The following is a 24287-nucleotide window of genomic DNA, read 5'->3' on the forward strand; positions in this document are numbered from 1 at the left end:
CAGCCTGGATGACACTATAAAATCGTGATTTTTTTTTGGTTTTGTAATATTATTAACCAAGTTGTGACCTATTTTGTGAAATCAGGTGTACTTGTATAATACCGATTTTGAAAATATACATGATCGGCCAAAAATCCATTTTTTCATAGTGTTACATCGAGGAATTTGGTATCAAAATCACTGGATTAATGAGGCCTATGTTAATAATCAATACATGGATCAATACTGGAGTTGTGGTGACAGGGAAATACAAAATAGGCCAAAATATAGCAAAATCTTGTTTTGGTTTCATGATAGAAAGTGTACAATAGTTTCTAAATCTTTGTCATATACATGGTAAATGCTGACAATGTTTATATCAAAACTTTCACAGTTCATGTCCAAACAAAAGAACAAGATATGGTATACAACACTCGCTGATGAGATGTTCGCCATGTTTGGCTTAACCACAGAACATGTAGAATATGCACCTTCTTCCATAAAGGATATTGGCACTTCAAGGATCCAAAGAGACAGAGATGTTCAAAAGCTGGTGGATCAACTTGAACGATTCTCAGTCTTGACATGCCTTGCGACTGGGGACATTGTCACTGAAAACATCAAGACGGCTTTGTTCACAGCATAAACATATCACTGTTGAGAACACTGGTGAAAACAAAATCAGAGAATTTGTGAAAACCCGGATGTGTACAAGGGAAGTGGGGTTTCACACAAAGTTGAAACAATCACAAAGTGTTAGTCTTAAAACAATGTTCACTGTTGAGAACAAAAAGATCCAAAACAAGGGGCCAAAACAGCAAAAGTGGACAAAATGCCCTTTAACCGGATTCTGGTGGTCAAAGATGCCGGCCATGAGATGTCTCATGAACCTGAAAAAGCTGTTGTCTCATGAACTATCACCAGTACCACTCTCCATAGAAGACACAGCTGGAAATCTATGATCCACCAACAAGGCTGCATTTGGAAAGAGGAAGTTGTCAGCGTTGAGACCCTTCCAACTACAGATCTTAAAACTTGCACCATTATTGATGGTCAAGCCTTAGTACAAGTTATGCAGTGTTCAATCATTTCCGTGAAGGATGCTCAAAGGTAGATGTTGTCTTTGATAAATGCAGGAAATAGCCATCAAATCTAGCATCCGAGCAAAACGAGCAGGTGTAAGAGGATTTATACACTGTAAGACTGATGGCAAGGTGTTCCTTTAACTGTCAACTGGAAAGGATTCATCGACTTCCCAGCCAACAAATCAAATCTGAGTGAATTTCTGAGTGCACAGATTCTGATCAAAGCAAAGGATACTTTGCAAAATTGTGAGGTAATCACATCTGGAGGCTTTGCGGATGAAAATAGTGCAGAATCATCCACAGGATTAGATGTCCATCTACTTTAATCAACCTAAGCAGACGCCAATACATGCATTCCACTACAATGTGAGGCAGCTTGTCAGGCAGGGTTTGAACGTCTCATCATCTCATGTGGAGACACAGATGTATTGCTGCTCATAATTCACTTTATAGCACAACTGAGTCATGGGATTTGGATGAGAACAGCCACTGCACAACAATGATGCTTTATTGTTTTCCATGCCATTCAGTGAACTCAAACTGTCTGAAGGAACATCCCAACATTTCATACCTTAGCAGGATGTGACACTGTCAGTCAACTGAGTGGGAATGGCAAGAAGTCCACATGGAAGACATTCCCAGAAGCATGAAGCTCAAGTGAACAATCTTGGACATGGATCTCTTTCTGAGGGCACAGAGAAACACGTGGACTCGTGGAGGAGTTCATTTGCCGAATCGACTAAACAAGCATGAATTCTACAGCAATGAATGACATGCGTTTCATACTGTTTCAGAAAGACACCAAAGATCGAGAAACAGGGGTATGCATGTGCAGTGATGACGTCTGCCGAAACCCATTCACCAGGATGGATGACGAGGAATGCGACGAATTTTCCAGTGCAGGTGTTCCCCATGTGTAGAATAAAATGTTGTCAGTGATGTGTAGGAACACCATGGCCTCGCTACAAGTAATACGCCATCATTACGGCACCCCTCGGACTATGATTAGGCAAGGATGGGCAAGGCAAGTCATATTCTGTACAGTTCATGAATTGACTGGTGAATATGAATTTCAACATGTCATGATATCAGTTCCCATTGAAGGATTTCAACATCAGCATTGTTAACCAGGTTCAAAGAAAATGTGACGCCAAATTACAATTGTTCACTTTCTCACAGCCATACAAAATATGGTGGTAACATTATCTTGTGTTTTAAAATCTATTATGTTACATTATTTACCCAACGAGTTGGAGGTATTTTGTTCAGAAATGAAATGGGAACGTTTTGACATAAATATTGTCAGCATTTACCATGTTTTTCAGAAATATATAGAAACTATTGTACATATTCGGCTGTGAAACCAAAACAAATTTTGCTGTATTTTGGCCTGCTTTATATTCTCCTATCAGGTCAAGTCAGGTCAGGTATTGGAGCATACGCCGGAGCAGCGCATCGCTGCGTCCACTTTCCGCCTGTACTCCAGGGGCCTCCGTCTGGCCATCCCCCAGGCAGATGCCTGGCCCATCCCCATCTCCTTCAAATGATGACAAACCTGCTGCAACCATACGGTATGTGGTCGGTCCATTGGCCTCCTCCATTCACGAGGCTCCTTCGCTGAGAGAATCTGGTGAGCAGGATAAGCGTCAGGAAAACGAGCCACATGTCCATCAACCCACAGCTGATGCTCATGGAATATACAGGTAACAAATCTCATTTGAGTCTCTCTCAGCAACCGCTCTTTGGACATAAAGTCCGACCAGCGATAGCCAAGGATTCTCTAAAGAGACCTGGTACCAAAGGAATGAAGTCTCCATCTCAAATCCCTAGTCAGAGTCCAAGTCTCACATTCGTAGAGAAAGACTGGAAGCACCAAGGACCTGAAGACTCGGGCTTTCGTCCTCCTACACAGGTTCTGCAGTGCCACACCTTGGTTATGAATCTTAGTTTTGACCCAGGAAACCTGTAATCCCAATGGCTCCGACTCCTCATGCAGCACCTCGTGGTCCCTCAAAAGAATATCCAGTCTCTGCAAAGATGACTGCATCATCTGTGAAATCAAGGTGAGATCTTGACATTCCCAAATGATGCACCGCAGCTTGATCTCTCCAACATCCTCCCCAGAATCCAGTCCACACAAGTGCTGAAAAGTGTGGAGGCCAGCGCACACCCCTGACAAACTCCAGTAACAACTGGAAATAATTTGGAGATGGTATTACTCAGCTTATTCTCAATATCTCACAGCACTCTCAATACCAGAGTATCGTTCAGACATCAGCTTGATCAGTTTTGGTGGCACCCCATGAAGACCATGAATCCTCCAGAGAGTGTCCCGATTCATTGAATTGAACATTTTGCAGAGATCAACATAGGCTGCAAGCAGACCCTGTCAAAACTCTCGTCTGCATTCGGTGAGGACCCAAAGAGCAAGGATATGGTCAATCGTTGACCTCTTTGGTGTAAAGCCTGACTGCTCTGGATGCTGGTGCTCAAGCATATGTTGGCGAACCCTATCAAGAATTATCGGAGCAAAGACCATGACCGGCACTGAGAGCAGCAGCTTCACCCCTCGGAAGTTGTTGCCATCCTGGCGATCAACCGTACCTTTCCAGAGAGGGACAACAAGGCCCATTTTCCAGTCAGTTGGGATGATGCCTGTGTTCCAGGCAGAGCACAGAACTGCATTCAAAAACATGAGTGCAGCATTTCCACCAGCTTTGAGAAGTTCAGCATGGATGACACAGATCCCAGGAACTTTACCCCATTTCAACCAGTTCACTGCAGCCTGTGTTTCCACAAACGAAGGTGGATCACAGTTGATTGTATGGAGAGCAATAGGGACGGTAACACCCCTGACATCCAAACTCCACAGCTGTTGGATCAGCTTGGTACAGCCGCTCAAAGTAACCGGCCCAGCGGGCCTTCACTTCGGACTGCTCTGTCATGAGCCCACCACCCTCCGCTCTCATTAAAGTACACCAAGGGATGGGCTTTGAGGAATGCAATGTGTGAATTCCCTTGAAACAGGATGAGAATCACTTGATAACAGGTGATGCTCTACCCTACCCCCTCACAGATTCCTCGCACATAGGCCTCCTTGTCCACCCTCAGCACATGTACAGTTCTCTGCCTCAACTCTCTGAACAGCTCAGCTCTGCCATTAAGCCTGGCCCTATGACTGGTCAATGGTATCCAGTGTGCCTTGAGAGACAAAAATTTTCTTTACCCTATGGTGAGTTCCAAGACATCCACCAACAACATCAAGGATGGTGGTCTTGAAGGCACTCCACAACTCTTCCATCCATCCATTGGGACCATACTCTGTGCAGAGCGTTGGTGCTGCCTCAGCAGTCTCCTCGGCTATTGGGCACAATCCTGGACAGGTTGCCACTCTGACACAGGATACCAGCAAGCTGGCACTTATTTTGCCGACCTCGGAAGAATGACAGGCAGAGTCAACCCCACCTGGTATTAATTAAACTGCCGAGGGGGATTTGAACTCAGGATCCTAGGATCCCAAGCCCACCACCCTAACTATGAAGCCAACACCAGGCATACAACTCTTCAGGATTCCCTAAAGCACCCAGACCCCCCAAATCTCCACTCAGCCTGTTCACAAACTCCTCAGCTCCTCTCTCACCCTTGAGCTTGCCAACATCCAGCCAAGGCTGGGATGGCACCATTCTTCCAGATTTAAGCTGTAACTTCAGAGTTGCTTCAACAAGCCTATGGTCGGTATTGAGGAACTGAACACTCCGGTCGACCCTGCAGTTCTGGATCAACCTCCAGCAACCATCAATGAGCATATGGTCAATCTCCTTTGCCAAACCTTTGGAATACCAAATCCAACGATGAGCCTGTGGATGCTGAAACCATGAATCAGCCACCCTAAGTCTATGACTTCTTGCAAAATCAAGGAACGTAGTGCCAGTCTGGTTGACAGTTCTAGAACCATGGGGACCAACACATGTCTCTTAACCATCCTTATCAGTTCCAGTCGATACATTGAAATGCCCCAAGACGAGACGAATATCTCGCCTAGGGCACTGATCAGTGATCAACTACAGACTAGAGTGTGGCATGGAATGCCTCCTTCAGAGTGAGATCACTCGCCTCAGTCGGAGCATATACAGAGACCAGGGAAATGACACCCAAGGAGTAACGAATCCTTTGTCTCATAATACGCTCGTTGATGGGTGTTACCTCAATTGTCATTGGAGTCAGCTTGTTGGACACAGCTACAGCAACTCTTTGGGCATGGTAACCATCAGAGCGATCAGACTAATAGTACGTGGAACCACCTGCCATGATCTCACCACTATCCGGTCTCTGAACCTCAGAGTGCTGCAATACCAATGTTCAAACTCTTGAGCTCAGATGATAAGAGACAGGTGATCATCTTCTCTTGGGGATAGGACATTCCAGGCACCCACCCAAAGGGACTGCCTCAGGTTAACCCAAGGAGACCGCCTTCTGCTGGACGACAACTCAGCACCAACCTGAAACACACTACCGCAATCCAACCCAGGAAGGTTACCCCATGTTTTTTCTTCCCATCATCAAAGAGTGGGGGTCCCGATGTCTTTGCCTAAATCCCGCAATCCAGTGAGCTGCCCTGCGAAGGGCAGCTGCCCAGGAGGGACTCCCACGGAGTGGGTTTTCAGTTTTCTTTGCATTTTCAGTGTGTTTTGCATAGAGAAGGGTTTTATGCTGGCCGGGGTGCAAATCCTGCCACCAATCTCCGAAAAGAAAGGGAACCCAATTGCAGGAGGACGTCCGCAGACACAGTTGGGCACTAGAAATCGATGGCTGTTGGCTCACAAGGAGCTCTTCCACCCTTTCCTGTCAACTACAGCTGCAGTGTTGATATATGTATTGATTATTAACATAGGCCTATTAATCCAGTGATTTTGATTCCAAATTTCGCGGTGTCTCACTGTAATTCATGGATTTATGGCCGATCATGTGTATTTTCCAAATCGGAATCATGCACTTACACTTTATTTTGCAAAATAGGTCACAAGTTGGTAAAAAATAAAAATAATTCACAATATATCATGTCATCCAGGCTGGTTGTGATGGGTCAAGGTCAAATAAACCCTGACCTGGAGGACAGCTTGGAACATTTAGGTTCCACTGATGTGATTTTTCCACATTTTCCTGGACTATTTTATCTTGTTAACTTTTTTTACAATTGTTCTCATGGTCGATGTTGCAAAGTCAAACATACGACTCACTTCCTCCTGATTGGCTCAGAGTGTGTGCATGCAAACAATGGTGGCGGTGAGTGCTGCGTGTTATGGAATATCTTTATATTTTATGTTTTTACGTAAAACATTTCTCCAAGTCAAAGAGCTTGATAACGAATCAGCATTCTGTGGGATAGCGTGAGGCGAGGTGTTACTGCTCATGTCATCACTGGTACAACGACGTTAGATCCTTATTATGGCTCGTATTGGTGTCATAAGTCAATGACGGGTGTCACCGTTCATTATCTAGTTTGCCAGAATAAATCACTTTACCATGCCAAAACACACACACACACACACACACACACACACACACACACACACACACACACACACACACACACACACACACACACACACACACGCCTCTGAAGAATGTAAAGGAGCCCTCTGTTTCTCACGTACACTGAAACAAAAGTGTGGGCTCTGATGAAATGTATTGGTTGTAAAAGGAGCATTGTGTGGTAGCAATGGAAATTAATTTGCTGTGTATTCCTTATGATTCTTTGACTAATAATTTGTTCTTTACTAGGCAAAGAAGTCGAAAGGCAACAGAATCTTCAACATATTTAGAAGAAATAGAAACAGGCAGTGATTCAGGTACGGTTCATATGGACATTCATTTACAGCTGAGGTTGTTGTTCAGAATTGGTTTGAAAGATAAGAACTTAAGTGGATATTTATTTGTGGTCAATTCCAGAGCACATTATCATTCTCAATCCTTTTACACAGTGTATTGGCATGATCTTAAAAAATATTGCTTTGTCAAAGTTTGTTTGTTCTCAATTCACTGGAACATGTGCAAAGAAACGTTTTTTTTTTCTGCACTCGTTGAACTTGAAGAATTACAAGTAATATTGTAATTTTCAACAGTAGTTCAATGTTATTGTTATTCGATTTTCCTGTCGATTATAAAGGGTGGCAGGATGGCCTCGAGGTACTCACTCTCGCCTCTAAACAGTCCAGCCTGAGTTTGAATCCTGACCCAACTACAGACTGTCATCCCGGTGTTTCAAAGGCAGGGTGATTCATAAATTTGTGTGCCGTCCCTCAGATGCACATTACACGAGAATCTCGTCTGCCAGAATTCGTTGGTGGACGTTAAATATCCCAAGGTGTCATGAGCAAAGAATAGATGAGCGATCACAGGCACAATGAACAAATTACAAATTCCTGCTTTAACCAGCAGGCAGCAGTTGAACCCCTTGAACTGAACCCTTAACCAGAGTTAAATGAAACATCAGTGACATCGCGGCACCCCCAGCCGATGATACCACTCAGCATCTTTGTGCTGCACTCGAAAGAAGAAAAGGATGAATTGCACAGCAATGTGTTAATTCACACGAATGTTTTTGCTGTGATTCCATTGCTCAAGATTTCACACATTGTACAAGGTAACAATCGTCTTTATTTGTATAACCTTGCACATCCTTATGGACCAAAATATTCATGGGAATTGGGCGTTTGGGTTCTTTTTTTAAAGGAAAACCTGGAAATGAAGCTGTGGGGACAACCCTTCTTTAAATCGACAATACAATGTCTGGAGGAAGATGAGCTAAGAACGTCAGCATAATAAAGAGGTACGTGATATATATATATATATATATATATATATATATATATATATATATATATATATATATATATATATATATATATATATTTACAAGATGAGAGTTTTAGTAATATATAGAAAGATGGATGGTCTGGCAGCCATATTGGATTTAACTTCAGCCATCTTCAGAAAATTGTTTCTCTTGAACTGCTTCATCAATCAACATGAAACTTCAAAATTATGATCTTGTCGTCTTGAGGAATATATGTTTTAAATTTCAGCCTGATCGGACGTATTGTCTGGCAGCCAGAATTATTTAATGCTTTGAATATGGGTTCATGAATTGAAATCAAACTTGGTACATGTATGTATAATGATGTAAAATGTGGGCGGAGGCATATCTGATGACGTCATGATGTCGAAGAGTGCCATTCAAGTTTTCACTACTTTCTTTGTTGTTACCAGGGAGCTCTGTTTAACGTTTTCTTGCAAGGGGAAGATCAACCAAGGAATTGCGAAGAGACAGAGAGCGTGGCACATGTGGAGCCACAGAAGAAGGTGAGATGGGGATAATTTATCTGAGGATTTACACTATTCTAGCTTTGACGTACATCGTGATTGATGTCATGAAAACCTTGACATGTATAAACCTCTGGCATTCCCATCTGAGCACTCAACTCCATCCGCTCACATCCAAGTGTATGACATCCCATTTATTGCACTGAATTGTCCTCTTCATGTTGTTGTAATTGTCAAGATATCCTGTAAATGGTAAAAAATATATTTTGTATCTTTGTGCCCTTGTCATACATTTGATGTACACAAGTTCTTCCATGTCTCAGATCACTGGAGCAATAAATGGTGTTATTATTTCAAAACTAAAAGGTAGAACTTCACTAAAAATGAGCACAGACTTTGGACACATTCTTCAATTATCGCAACAAAACTAAACACATTGGAATGTTCCCACCTCGTTTCAGAGGCCAGCATTTACATGCATTGTGATCATCAATGGAACTTTTGGTGGCTAGAAATATTTGGAGCATTGAATTTTTTTTTTTGTACTCAATGTCGAGGCTCGTATAAGAGCTAACACACAGAACGTACAAGGGGAGCAGGAGACAAGAGGGGCACGAGAGGGAAGGACAAAACAGTGGGGAACAGAGACATTTGGAGATCTGTGGAAGGGAGAGGGATGGGGTGTGATACACAGGGTAAACAAGATGGGCACTACAGGGACTTTCAGGAAAGAAAGCAGGAAATTTGAAGGAGTTGGGTTTAGGGTGGATTAACTGGGGAAGAAAAGATCGTGGTTTTGGATGGGAGAAAATAAGATATGGTGGTGAACAGCTGTTTTGAAGACCTGGAGGGAAGTGTGTATGCCTGGTGTTGGCTTAATGGTTGGGTGGTCAGCTTGGGATCCTCGGATTCTGAGTTCAAATCCCACTCGGCTGTTGAATTAATACCAGGTGGGGTTGACTGCCTGTCATCCTTCCGAGGTCGGCAAATTGAGTGCCATCATGCTGGTATACTGTGTCAGAGTGGTGACCCGTCCAGGATAGTGTTCAATAGCCAAGGAGACTGCTTAGGCAGGATCCAATGCTCTGCATAGAGAATGGTCCCAATGGATGCATGGCTGGAAGGAAGAGTGGGATTGAAGAGAGTGTGGGAGCTTGTTCCAAAGGCAGGAAAAAAAAGAGGAATGAAAGAGTGAAGGTGAGCAGTGATTCTTGATTTTGGTAGTTTCACCAGAAATGGGTTGTTTGCAGACCTTGAGCACCCTGCAGAAATATGAGGGGGGGGGGGATATCGCAGACAGAGCAGGGGGGACGAGGCAGGAGAGGAGACGGAAAGACCACCAATCTGCCTTTGGTGAAAAAGTGAGAGACCCAAAGACTCGGCTTCATCGCAGGAGATACCAATGATCCTCACAGTCATCTTTGTTTGCAGTTCCTTGCACATCCTTATGGACCAAAATATTCATGGAAATTGGGTGTTTGGATTCTTTTTTGCAAAGGAAAACCTGGAAATGAAGCTGTGGGGACAACACTTCCTGAAATAGACAATACAATGTCTGGAAGAAGATGAGCTCAGCACGTCAGCATAATGATGAGGTACGTGTTTAAACATGTCGAGATTAGAGTGGACGAATGTAATTTATAAATGTGCTTTTGTGAAAAAAAAGATCCATCTGGTAATTCATTTCAAATTGTACATTATATCCGGAGTTTATATCTTTCTTTGAGGCCTGGTGCTCGTCCTTCTTTGAATGACAGTCCTCGGTCGCTGTTGATGTTTAGAGTTTGCTTTCCTTTTTTCCCACGTGTGTGTGGCGATTTTGTCATATGTATTTCAAATTGATCACAAGTAATTACAACGCCATTGTTAAGTTTTTGATGCTTCTGTTCACGGTGTGCAATTCACAGTGCATTGTTGCTGAAATGTTCTCCTAACAACACATGCTTCACTTTACTTTTCGCTTTTTCCCAGTGAAATGTCAATGTTGAAGAGCTTTTCACGTGACCTTATTTAAGGATGTACATCTGCAATGCAAGATGTGAAAGCATGACATTTTTTAATGTTGTCTTTTGAACGTAACAGCTTTGATAATATTATATTCCTTCAAGGCAAAAGTACTCATGTTACAGGCGTCATCGCAACCACACACCTGAGGAAATTGGAGTTAGCGCAGAAAGAGGAGAAACAGTAGAGCTGTGGCGACCTCGTTGGACCTGGCGCGGTCGATGTACTTACCCAACCCAATCGCTTAGGAAGGGGGAGGAGGGAAGAAAAGTGGGGGTGTGTACAGTGCATGAGTGGGAGATGCAAAAATGTAGTGCAGTGTGATGCAAGAGGAAGGTGTAAAAGGTGCAAATCGGAAATACTCTTTTATTGGAAAAGGTGTAGATTTAGAAACGTTTCCTGAGAGAAAAAGCTTAATGGGGATGTTAGTCCATGAGCTGAGCCCAGCATTTTCATGAATTGGTTCCAAATTGCGGGATAAAACGAGACACTGCTTTTTGGATAGATCATGACCTATAGTTTGAGAATTTATTTGCTTGCCAGCTCAAACACGTAGCTTTCTTGGAGAAATCCGCTAGGGGGCACTTCAAGGGGGGTAAAATACCGATTTAAAAAAAAAAATTTTTTTTGCATATTTGTGAACAAGATGCCATGTAAAATTGTTCTAACTTCAGTGTCAAGCTGAAACTGTACTGAAAAGGGGAAAGAAAGGGAAATTTATTTGAATTTTTTAGCTGAAATGAGTAGAAATTTCAAATTTTAAACGCAATTTTCTCCAGTTTTTGTTTTCATGAAGCCAGTAACTTCATCGACCAATTCCTAAAATATTGCTGTGCAGAATATAATGAGAGGTTTTGTTTGGTGTAATACTACACCTGTTAGTTAAAATTTGAGGCATGTGATAGCGTCAAAAATTAACTGGCCGGGGGGGGGGGGGGGGGGGTAGGATGTTTTTGAAGAAGTTTACACAGACTTTTACACCGTAGACGTTTGACGTGATATCGACATTAAATTTGTACTTGTAACTGACTGTGCATCATAGACATCCTTGCCATCATTGTATAAATCACTGAAGTCCTTAATCTACATCATCACTTTCATCGTTATCGGAAGATTCATCATCAGAAACGTCCAGAACTAAGTCACTGTCCTTCGTGTTGCTGCAATCCTTTAATCGGCATTCGTCCGTACATGGAAGGTTATTGTCTAAGCAAATGCAATCACCAGGTTCGCACGCTTTGCGGCACTCACAGAACATGAAGTCCAAAACTACCTGGGGCGCTAGCAGTCCTGTCATCCACCATATTTCAAGTCTACCATCGTCAGTTGTGCGCCAGCCATGGTTTTCTGGAGCAGGCACATAAGGCTTTGGATCAAGGGATCGTCTCCATACAGCGGTCTGGTAATTTGCTCTTAGCATGTGTTGGTTAAGGGTGTCTGCACACGATGGTAGTTGCCCGGATTCTACAACACCCTTTTTAGCGCGCCATAGATTGAAGCGTAGAGTGTTCACTTCTGTATCATGGGTTCGAGACGCATACAGCTGGCATATAAATGCCTGCAGAGTATCAACAACATCCCTATTTAATGTCCATTCACTCCCCAGCTTAGACAATGCATCCAAGAACTCCTTATTTCCTCGCATCAACTTCAGTCCCTTGATCTTGCCCATTACCTGAGAATGCACTGACCGAATTGCACCCTGTGAATGTGTGTAGACCCAGCAACGAATTGCCATTAAGTCCTATTCTCGCTTCAATCGTGTCAATGCTAAAGAGTCGAATCCTTCCCTTAGACGAAAGTCGCATACATAAGCGGGTGCTGATATGAGCATTGAATGCCAAGAGAAGCACAAGAATATCAGTGTCATCGGCAACAATGACGACTGATTTGAAACCCGATCGAGCAGCGTGTGACGCATGTAGCAAAACCCTAGTGTCCGCTTCCTCATGTGACGAATCAAGTTCACGCACTTCCATCACAGTATCCTGCGTAATTCGGAGGCATTTCGAATCAGCTGTTACGTAGAGTTCTTTCTCACCGATCAATGATTTTCTCTGCTGCCAGTCATTGGCAACGAATCGCGTAAGTTGACGCTTGCTTGCTGGGCTAGAGAATATTCCTCTCCAGTTTCTGACCGTGTGAGTGGGCACTATCTGTGAAAATAAGATGCCCCGGTTAGCACCACGATTGACCCTTTCCACATCCTTGATTGATGAGTCTAAGAATGTGTCAAACACCACATCTACTCTTTTACTGTCTGGGTGACTTGTGAGAGCCACCTTTAGCAGCCTCTCGGATATTTCCACAAATTTATTTCCATCAAGTTTCTGAACAAGTCCCATACCGTCGATAATTGTTGCGGAAGGTCGAGGTGTAGTTTCCTCTGGAAGCACACCACTTTCAAGATGGTTAGCAAGTGCTGCCTTGGCGGTCTTTTTCAGAGATCCATCGTGGTTGACCAGTGCCCAGGGTATTGTTCCCAAAGGGTGCCTCAACACTTCCTGCATGTCCAGTTGCCTACTGCAACCAATGAGGAGCATCCTTCCGAACAAGTGGTTGTCGGCCTTCAGCATGATTTCTCGATTGCCAGCAGCTGTTTTCTTCGTCAGTTGCATTGAGGCAAACGTTTTGAGCTTCAGCTTTGTTAAAGGGTCGTAGAACTTTTCTCCTTTACTAAGTCTTTCATCCACAAATTGCTTTGCAGCACTTCGAGCGACCTGCTCTGCTCTTATCAAATCCTTTTTAACACCATCTGGAACTATGATTCCAGTCGAAAGGCTGGAGATTTGCGTATCTTCTCTGGCAAACAGGTGATCCCAGCTTGTTTGCAGCAATTGTGAAACTGCCTGGACATCTCTCATCCTTTTGCATTCTACGATTTCCAAGGTCTGGGTGGCTCACTTTTCTTTCTCCTTCATCCCTGTCTGTCAACTGTCGCATTTGCCTTAACACCATGCTACGGAACTCTGCGCTAAGGTAATATCTTGCCACTGCAGATGTATTCAAACTGAATCCCTTCGTTCCCTCTGCCGTCTAAGTGTCCTTATTTATGGTCTCCTCAAGCGTCTGATCCACTGGTACATGACCAAAAGGGTTATTGTCACTCAGCTGCACAGAGAATCCTCCATCCATCATCTGTTTGTATATCTCTGGATGGTCATACACGAGCCTCGACATCTGTGCGAAATACACTGACAAATACCTTGCATAATTCACTTTATCATAAGCGAAACACCAGGGTAGCAGTGACCTTACTGAATGAAGGTGGAGGGACCAGTTGCCCTCGCGTGAAGCGCGAATCATGGCTAGCAGGATTTCAACAATGTCAACATATGTCATGCAGAACGCAGCCATTGGTCCTCTCTCGTTCCGCATTTCGTCATAATACTGAGAAAACAGGTTCAGAATGCAAACTGTTGGTTGATGTGACAGCAATTTTTGCATTGTTTCACTATCTGGATTACTGGAAATGGTGCCCAACTCTTGGAGTGCGACGTCAAGAACATCTCTGAGGCTTTGTCGGGATTCTATCTCTGAGAAGAAACCCTGCTATAACAACCTGAGTAGACCCTCATACACAATCTTATGAAGACGGACTCCTCTGTTGTAGTGTCTACCATCAAGAACTTTCGATATTGAACCTTCCGCAATAATGTTGTTTTCTACAGCTAGATCACGAAGCCCTGCATCTCCAAAGCACTTGCCGAGTATTGAAAGCAGGTTACACATAGTATGGAATGTTCCCATCCGAAGAATGATTGGACTGAATCGAGCCTGGTCATTCCACACAATCTCGGCCGCTTTGGCGTAGAGTGCCTGATCAAAAACACAAACTATCTCGGAGAGTTGCAATGAATTCATGTAACTCGTGGCTTTAACCAGTACTTGATACACCGTAGACATATTAGTAGCAGGTGCATTAATTGTTGGGAGGTACCCGATCATATCCTTTGTGATTGAAGGGATAGAAAATATATATATATATATATATATATATATATATATATATATATATATATATATATATATATATATATATATATATATATATATATATATATATATATATATATATATATATATATATACATACCTGGTGTTGGCTCAATGGTTAGGGTGGTGGCTTGGAATCCTCTGATCCTGAGTTCAAACCCCACTCCACTGTTGAATTCATACCAGGTGGGGTTGACTCTGCCTGTCATCCTTCCGAGGTCGGCAAAATGAGTACCAGCATGCTGGTATACTGTGTCGGAGTGGCGACCCGTCCAGGATTGTGTCCAATAGCCAAGGAGACTGCTTAGGCAGCACCAACGCTCTGCATGGAGTATGGTCCCGATGGATGGATATATATATATATATATATATATATATATATATATATATATATATATATATATATATATATCGTTGTGGGCCAGGGGTCGGTGGTGAGAACGACCACTAGGTGGGGAAAGCTACATCATCTCCCACCAATCTCCCCGGAATTGTAGGCCGTCGCTCGGATAACTCCGCGAGCCGGCGGGTCGATTAACCGACCGTGGTCGCCAATATCTCAACCGCGCAGCGTAGGGTAGGGTCTATTTGTCTATAACCAATTTACATAATTAACTACGCGATTTTGACTACCGAGGAAACCACGCCCTCGGCACGTCTTGCTCGAAGCGGGTCACTCTACCAACGGCGGTAGAGTTCCAACTAACGATTACCAACTCCGGTTTGGGTGCAGCCGAGCAGAAACTGCCAAAGCTGTGCCGGCTGGAATGAATGGATAATTATCGGGGATAAAACCCCGCCTAAACTCAGATCCGAACCATGCTGGACCAATTCAAGAAAGGACGGAAATGGACGGCGAACATTTCTAACAAGTTTAATTTACAATAAATGAAGACACAAAGCAAGACTTAACGTGAATATGCAAGAAGTATTTACAATGATCCAAAAACACTTATTCAGTTCTACTTAAAGACGGGCCCACACGCAGAAACACACACAAATGGAAAGAAAACCCAGTCTTTATTGGACTCTCACAGCCGTGGAGAGAGACAAGTTGGGGGTTAGAGTTCGGTGGGTTCCTGGCCGTCGGAGGGAAAGGAGTACTCTGCAATGCGGCACCTGCCAAAGGTCGTCGGTTTGGTCCCAGTCGCACGTGTGGGACTCGTGGCTCGTGGCGGAGCTCGCGTGGCGAATAGTCGGGGTCAAAACCAACCAAGAACTCCTCGTAACAGCTACCGTGAACAACTGGTTCTTCAGCCACCGTGAACAACTGGTTCTTCAGCCACCGTGAACAAACTGGTTCTTCAGCCACCGTGAACAAACTGGTTCTTCACTCACCGTGAACAAAACTGGCCCCTCGCAACCGCTGCTCGTAACCACACAAGAACTCTCGTCCAAAGAACTCCTCCTTTCACTACTCCACACAGCCCTCGCACTCCTCTTCCTTCCTCAGACGTGCCCCTCTCTTAAATACCACGAGAGGGAAAAAGGAATGCCTTCGTACGGGGCAGAGCTCCGTGAAGCACACGCCAGTGTCCGCCTTGATTGGACAGGGTTCCACGGCATGCCTTTCCGGGGCGGGGCCTTGGCCCCTGCCAGGAAACCCCAGCCAGTCTTCCATGCGGGTTCATACTTGACGAGTAACAGTATCAATGTTGCACAGGCCGTCATGCAAGAGTTACACAGTTTGTGGAAGGAACATTGATGGAAGCGTCAAGGAACGGCTGCAAGACCCTGCCTTGGCAAGTCAGAGTGCTTGCAGACTGCGAGTGGGTAGTGGATCGTGATGGGGAATGGAATGGTTATTGGTTGTTCGTTGGATGTAAAGATTTAATAACCTAACTAAAAAGAAATCGCAACGCACGCCTTTGATTCTCCCACTCGACAGAAGGAAAGGGATTTCCGGATCCGTAACAATATATATATATATATATATATATATATATATATATATATATATATATATATATATATATATATATATATATATATTGTTACAGTTGTGGAAATTCACAGAACACCATTCAGGTTCCCTGAAGATCAGTTATGTCGATAAGTGTGTGTTCCAGGTTAGATTTCCCCATCAATGTCGAACGGGCTGTGCATCTTTGAGTTAGCCGTTATTCTTTTTCCATCTTTATTTTAAAACAAACAACATCTCCTCACTGTGGTGTAGTGGGCCTGCGGAGGCAGGGCATGATGTGGGGAGCGTGGTGGAGGAGTGGTTTTGGGAGTGGTCACGTGCTTGCACGGGATATAGGAGTGCGCGCCGCCTGAGGCGTGGTTGTAGTTGCTGTAGCCGTTGTGGCCTGTGGAGCCTGGAGGTCGTGTGGCTTGTAGAGTGCATCGAGTACGCAATAAAGTGGAGTTACGGGCAACGTACGCTCACGCTCTCGCTCGTGGCAATAAAGCAGGGTTGTGCTGTTCCCCTGCTCGTGTCTGCCTTGGAGCACCTTTCCCACGACATTACATTTGGCGACGAGTCTGTTCGGATCGGCGTGTGTAGAGTGGTTGGGTTATTGGATCGCGGCAGCGAGTAACTCAGCGCATTCCGCGCGGTTCGAGATCTACACCGGGCGGGGTCCCGGAGGAGCGCATCGCGAGTTTCGCGCGCCGCACGCACAGGCTTCGGGGCCAGGCGTCTCGCCGTCACGGAGGGCTCAAGCATGGCAGAAGGTCGGGGCACGGCGCACGGACGCGTGCCCGTCTTCATCGGAGACGACTTCGAATTGTTTTCTGAACAGTTGGGCTGCTATTTCCACGCGAATGATGTGGACGATGAAAGCAAACGCAAGTCGATCTTGCTCGCCTCGCTTTCAACGGAGCATTACCGGCTGCTGGGTGATTTGGTCGCGCCAGATAAACCCAGTGATGACGGGCTGTCGTTTCAGGATATTGTGGAGAAGATGAAGGCCCACATGTCACCAGAGGTCATTGCAGCTCGCTCGGTACCAGTTCGATCACCTAGCGAAGGGTGCGGAGGAGCGCGTTGCAGATTTCGTGGCACGGGTGAAGCATTCGGCCGTGGCTTGCAAGTTTACGGTGGAGGAGCGTCCAGCGCGACTCAGAGATCGTTTTATTTCGGGGCTGCAGGATGCGAAGATGGTGGCAGCCATTCTGCGGATGCGCAGTGTCGACGTTACATTCGACTCAGCGGTCGGGACTGCTTCAGCTGTCGAGCAGACGCTCACGGATGTCCGCGCCGGCCAGGACGTGATGGGTAGCTCCAGCTGGGGCATGTCGGCTGACCCCGGGGTCCACGCGATGACCCAGGTGCCCCAGGTCGCGCGCGCGTCTGGCGGTGCGAGCCGGGGGGCGCGCCGCAGCGCGGCCGCACCGGGAGCGAAATGGACTTCCAGGGGTGCTGGGGGTGTGGTGGTCCGCACCTGCGACGGGTGTGCCCATATAAGAACACCGTGTGTTTGCATTGTCACAAGGTGGGACATTTGAAGCGTGTGTGTTGGATGGCGGGGGCCGCCGTTAAGGTCTTGGATGGCGAGGTGCGGATGACCCCAGCGACCTGGGGAGCGGCCTGCAGCCAGGGCATAGTGATTCCGGCAGCCCGGAGTAGGAGATGCAACCAATGTTGAGTCTGTTTTCGATTGGTCCGGAGGTGACAAGACCAATCACGGTGGAGGTCGAGGTGAATGGCGAGCCGATCGTATTTCACGTTGACACCGGGGCTGCAGTGTCGGTCATGGGCGAGCGGGCGGCTCGTGGTCTTCGCGGTGTTCACCTGGTCAAGACAACCTTGTCGCTGTGCACGTACACCGGCGAAGCGATTGCACCGCTTGCGGTGGCAGACGTCTCGGTGGTCTACCGGTGTCGAAGCGCCCGACTCTCGGTGTTTGTGGTACGAGGGGAGGGGCCCGCCCTTTTGGGCCGGGACTGGTTGGCGCACCTCGGGCTGGATCTCCAGTTCGGACCTCCAGGTGCTCCGGTGCCTCCTTCGAGACCCGAGGGCGAGGTTCTGGCGGCAGGTGCCGCAACGATGCAACGGGAGCGGCCGTTCATTGCTTCCTGCGACGATGATGGTACGGTTCTGGAGCAATGGGAGCCATGCCAGCCGCGATGAGCTCTCGCGCTTCGGCTGCGCTCATGGTGCAATGTGCGCCCGTGTCGTTCAGGCGATTTCAGCGGGGAATTGCAGCGAGCCAGTCGCGTTCAAGAAGTTCACGGATCGCGACTGTCGACGACAAGCAGGTCATCGCTACGTCGCGACGACAACCGAGAGACGGACACGTGATGTGGTTCATGGGTTGTTGTTCGTTGCGTATTTGATTTTCATTGCTCAAGTGATGCAGTTTAACGTTGTTGAAATAAATGCCGACAGTTCGTGTGTGAGAATATGTTTGGCTGGGATCAGTCGATGGGATGTTCGTTATGGCCGATGTGATATGAAGGCTTTGGGGGCGATCGTGGAAAATAAAGAGGTTTTACTGGCCTCCAGCTGTGAGGGCAGCCCACAGTTCGTTACTCTGTCATATGTGGGGATTATATTGGGAGAACACGCTCTACGAAAAGGGAAGTTTGCAACTGCGCAGACGATGTTCTTGTTACTTTATGGCATGAGTGAATTTGATGTGTGGTTTTGTATGGGATTGCTGGGATTGCTGCCGATTAATTGCCGCGTGGGCCTCAGAGATCGACTCGGAGCCGCGGCTGGTTCGCTGTTCAGCGTTACCCCCACCCCTGGTTTCGGCAAGGTCAGACGTGCCTGGCGCCTGGGGCGCAATTCTCTGTTCTCGCCCGATGCCGTTTGGACGTACGTTGGAATCTTGGCTGATTGTAATGCATGGGTTTGTTATGGGGTTGTTGGTGCACCCAGTTCAGCGTCACCGCCCAAGGTCAGACGGGTTTGCGCTGGCGCCACGGGGCTTCCAGACAACGGGCTTCCGGGCATGGAATGTTTATCTGGTTTGGGTCTGTCTGGGGGAGATGTGCCGCCTTGTCGGCCGGGGGCGTTTGATGGTGCCGGGGGAGGTTTGCTCGGGAGGTCGCCGCGACCTCGCCGGAGGGCGTGTGAGCATGAGCCGCCTGGGGGCGTTTCTGCTGCGTAGTGAGGCTGTGCATTATTGATATCTGTGACGCGGTCAGGGTTTTTGTGGGTTCGTCGTGCAACTCAGTCTTCGGAACCTGTCCATTGCAGTTCCACTCGCTCGCATCGACATGTTATATGGTGTGATGTGCCTATGCTTTTTGGTTATTATCGTTTTTGTGCCTCTCTGCTTTTCTATCATGGTATTCTGTGCTGGTTATGCTTATTATGATGATGGTCATTTTATAATCATAGTTTTAGGAGGGAAGAGTGTGGTGTAGTGGGCCTGCGGAGGCAGGGCATGATGTGGGGAGCGTGGTGGAGGAGTGCTTTTGGGAGTGGTCACGTGCTTGCACGGGATATAGGAGTGCGCGCCGCCTGAGGCGTGGTTGTAGTTGCTGTAGCCGTTGTGGCCTGTGGAGCCTGGAGGTCGTGTGGCTTGTAGAGTGCATCGAGTACGTAATAAAGTGGAGTTACGGGCAACGTACGCTCACGCTCTCGCTCGTGGCAATAAAGCAGGGTTGTGCTGTTCCCCCGCTCATGTCTTTCCCACCTTTCCCACGACATTACACTCACCATCATCTCCACAAACAACAACATTTGAACAAACAAACAACATCTCCTCACCATCATCTCCACGGCGCCACCATCTTTTTACCAGCAACAACATCCCCAACAAACATCTCCACAGGTGAACACGATGGCATCCTCGCAGCGGCAGGGTGTTTCCAAACACGGCCGCGTTGGGAGAGTGATCTCAAACACGTCCGCGCATGACTTGCAAAACAGATCAAACCGACGAAAGGGGCGGAGCCAGCCGGGGGTGAAGGGTCGAAGGTGAAAGACCAAGCACCCCCCTCAACCTGATAAAAGGCCGGGCTGAAACACCGAGAAGATAGAGTTGGGCTGGGCCGTTACAGTCTAGAGAGTCGAGCCTGCAGTGGAGTTTGGAGTCCAGTGGAGTTGGGAGTCTGGTGGAGTGTGGAGTCCAGTTCAGAGGAGTCGGTGTGGAGAGCGCCAGAGTTGGTCGGAGTTAGTCGAGTTGCAGCCGGAGAGAAGTCGCCGGCCAGCGACATAATGGTCCGAGCGACCCTGAGGAGTGAACGGGCTCTTAAAGAGCATAAACTCAAAAAGAGCAAGGCCCGTTCGCGCCTCGGAAGCGTTTTCGGCCAGGCCCGACCGACCAGGCCGGACTGCGAGGCCCTGGACCAACCGAACCGCCGTTACAACAGCTGCCGCTTGGACAACCGAGACATATGGAGGGTCGCCGACGAAATGACCATCGAGTCGCCTCAAGGGTGATGAAGGTAACCTGCACAGCCTCGTGGAGCCCCTGCGGTCATCCTGGCCCCGAGCAATTATAAAGGCTTGCGAGCCCAGTTCTCTTCTTTCTTTTCTGGGGTTTTAGCATGAAAGTCTGTGGCGCCTTGTCTACTAAGTAGTGAACTTACTAAGTGCATGTGCATGGTAAATAGTTAACGGCTGTAGGTTTTCTTGCTCGTGTCTTGTCCCCTACCCCCATTCATTGCCTTGCTTACATGTGTGCATTGGAAATAAATGTTCCCTATTGTTTGAATATTCACCTGCTCGTTGCTTCCCTTCCTCAATTGAACTGCCGTAATTGCGTTCGGAATAAGTCGCTGGCTGATTAATAGCCGATAAAACGTACATCTGGTCCGACGGGGCTTGGCGATATAAAACCGCTCGGCAATCGCAAACGGAACGAGCTGCTTTAAGTGGCTCGTTTTCGTGCAGGCTCCGTTGAGGTGTAAATCCCCGGCATTTCTGTCTGCGCGAATAATTAGGTACATCGACAATTCGGCGAACAACCCTGTAGTGCGTGGACAGAAGAGTTGGCTGATCTATGGTGTGGTTAACAACACCTGTAGCTGGGTTTTGGCGTTGATCCGAAAGCTGCGACTGGATTGCCATGTTCGGTGGGCGCGCGCGGCCGCAATTTGGAAAAAAGCGGCCGTCCGCACGCCAGAGTGGCGAGAATCCACAACAATATATATATATATATATATATATATATATATATATATATATATATATATATATATATATATATATATATATATATATATATATATATATATATATATATTGTTACGAATTCGAACCTGCCCGGCGTGCGATCGACCGCGTGTAGCCAAAAGTGGAGGCCTCGCCCACCGGAACGGACAATTCAGTCGTGACCCTCCAGGAACTACCGCCAGGAGCAAGTCACAGGGGGGGGGGGGGTTTAACCTCACCACAACTCAGTCCGCATTCTACCCGTGCGAAATAGGGTCCGATCGCCGAATGGTCGATTTACCTAAGTACTCGCGCGAGTAGCGTACCGAGGAGTTGTACCACGCCACAGGTCGACTCCGGACACGAACCGCTTAAGCGGCTCGTTCCGTGCTGCATAGATAACCGAGCGGAGTTATCGTCGACCTCGACGGTTCAGATTACTTACCGGGATGCTGAAACCCACTACGAATCCCTTACGTGATGCAAGATGGAGATTCAATAAAAGGAAAAACACGCAACGAAACTGGAAACAGTTCAACAAGCAAGCACTTTATTTACAAACATACAGACGAGCATGTATTCACAGTCAAGAGAAGATGCAACAAAAGCAAAAACGATACGACCGAATAAAAGGCAATTATTTACAACACTTAAACAGTTCTACTTGTCGGGACTCGGCGCCACATCACTCATTCAAAAAGCAAAGGAAAGAAAACCACCCTCACAGGCAAGGAGGCAGACAGGTCCGTGGACCAAATGTGCGTGGAACCTGGAGGAGCGGCCAGGTCCACGAGACCGAGAAGGTCTTACCCGCGTCCTCGTGACGCGATGGCGGGCAAGCCGCAATGTCCGCGCCGCTGTGCCCCGACTCCGTGCCCCTGGCGTGGTCGGCGAGCCCTCTCCGGCGTGCTCCGCGCAAGCAGTTTGGTTGGCACCACGTTTAGGGTGGGGGAGGAACGGGCCCCCGGCACTATCTCAGTGCGGATTGGGGGGGGGGGAATTGCTGATGCTCAGGGTCGGGAGAGGGGAATGGCTGGCTGGCTTGGATCCCGCAACGAGACGGCACCAACGATGAGACGAGCGACCCCCACACTGCAACCTCGATGCCGACTTCACTCGACCCGAACTCGAACTTTTCACTCGACGTGAACTCCCGTCTTCAGTCGCCCCGACCAGCCGTGCGAGTCGCCTTGTGCTCGCATCTTTATAGACCGGAGGAGGAGCCTATATGCAAATTTTAGGATCAAAACGCGAGTGGAGGCAGGGCCACGCCACCCTCTGTTCAGCCATTGGCGTGGCAAAAAGGGGCGTGAGCCTCTTTTGATCCGAATTCTCTCTCATGAAGAATCCACGTTCATCGCGCTTGGAAGCGGGGCCATACCGCCCGACGCTCGCCCATTGGACGGAGAAAAAGGGGTGTGAAGCCTTTTTGATCCGAATTTCTCCCTGAGAGGAACGCATTCGTACCCGCGGCTCGACGCTGTAATGTCGTGGTAGAGGTGCTCCAAGGCAGACACGAGCGGGGGAACAGCACAACCCTGCTTTATTGCCACGAGCGAGAGCGTAAGCATACGTTGCCCGTAACTCCACTTTATTACGTACTCGATGCACTCTACAAGCCACACAACCTACAGGCTCCGCAGGCCACAACAGCTACACAGCAACTACAACCACGCCTCAGGCGGCGTGCACTCCTATATCCCGTGCAAGCACGTGACCACTCCTCCACCACGCTCCCAACATCATGCCCTGCCCCTGCAGGCCCACTACACCACACTCCTCCCTCCGAAAACTATGATTATAAAATGACCATCATCATAATAAGCATAACCAGCACAGAATACCATGATATAAAAGCAGAGAGGTACGAAACGATAATAACCAAAAAGCATAGGCACATCACACCATATAATGTGTCGCTGCGAGCGAGTCGAACTGCAATTGTCAGGTTCCGAAGACCGAGTTTCACGACAAACCCACAAAACCCCTGACCGCGTTACAGATATCAAGAAGCAAGGCGGGAAGCACAGCATCACTACGCAGCAGAAGCGCCCCCAGGCGGCTCATGCTTACACGCCCTCCGGCGAGGTCGCGGCGACCTCCCGAGCAAACCTCCCCCGGCACCATGAAACGCCCCCGGCCGACAAGGCGGCATATCTCCCCCAGACAGACCCGAATCAGATAAACATTCCGAGCCCGGAAGCTCGTTGTCTGGACTCCGTGGCGACAGCGCAAACCCCTCTGACCTTGGGCGGTGACGCTGAACAGCGCCGTCGGCTGGGTGCACCAACAACCCCATAACAAACCCACGCATTACAATCAGCCAAGATTCCAACGTACGTCCAAACGGCATTGGCGAGAACAGAGTTGCGCCCCAGGCGCCAGGCACGTCTGACCTTGCCGAAGCCAGGGGTGGGGGTAACGCTGAACAGCGAACCAGCCCCGGCTCTGAGTCGATCTCTGAGACCCACACGGCAATTAGACTGCAGCAATCCTAGCAATCCCATACAAAACCACACATCAAATCCGGTCATGCCATAAAGCAACAAGAACATCGTCTGCGCAGTTGCAAACTCCCCTTTCCGTACAGCGCGTTCTCCCAATATAATCCCCACGCATGACAGGGTAACGAACCGTGGGGTGCCCTCACAGCTGGAGGCCAGTAAAACCTCTTTATTTGCCACGATCGCCCCCAAAGCCTTCATATCACATCGGTCATATCGAACATCCCATCGATTGATCCCAGCCAAACATATTCTCACACACGAACTGTCGGCATTTATTTCAACAACGTTAAACTGCATCACCCTAGCAATGAAAATCAAATATGCAACGAACAGCAACCC

The 24287-nt window shown here is 47.4% G+C and overlaps 1 protein-coding gene across 7 annotated transcripts in view; it reads left to right on the forward strand.

The window, feature by feature from the left end:
• LOC147012121 (uncharacterized) overlaps positions 1-24287 on the forward strand; it is a 297678-nt gene that overhangs the window by 54118 nt on the left and 219273 nt on the right. For 2 of the 7 annotated variants that reach the window (XM_085858437.1, XM_085858436.1), the window contains exons 12-15: positions 6846-6913; positions 7797-7893; positions 8334-8426; positions 9886-9982. The exons of the other annotated variants lie outside the window; for them this stretch is intronic. In XM_085858437.1, the coding sequence (XP_085714563.1) occupies positions 6846-6908 (63 nt within the window). In that variant the 3' untranslated portion in view covers positions 6909-6913; positions 7797-7893; positions 8334-8426; positions 9886-9982. The remainder of the gene's footprint in view (positions 1-6845; positions 6914-7796; positions 7894-8333; positions 8427-9885; positions 9983-24287) is intronic. 7 annotated transcript variants of the gene reach the window in all.

This window comes from Eptatretus burgeri, chromosome 15 (genome assembly GCF_056783735.1).
Source record: "Eptatretus burgeri isolate ZD-2024b chromosome 15, Ebu_testis_v1, whole genome shotgun sequence".
Classification (NCBI taxonomy): domain Eukaryota; kingdom Metazoa; phylum Chordata; class Myxini; order Myxiniformes; family Myxinidae; genus Eptatretus; species Eptatretus burgeri.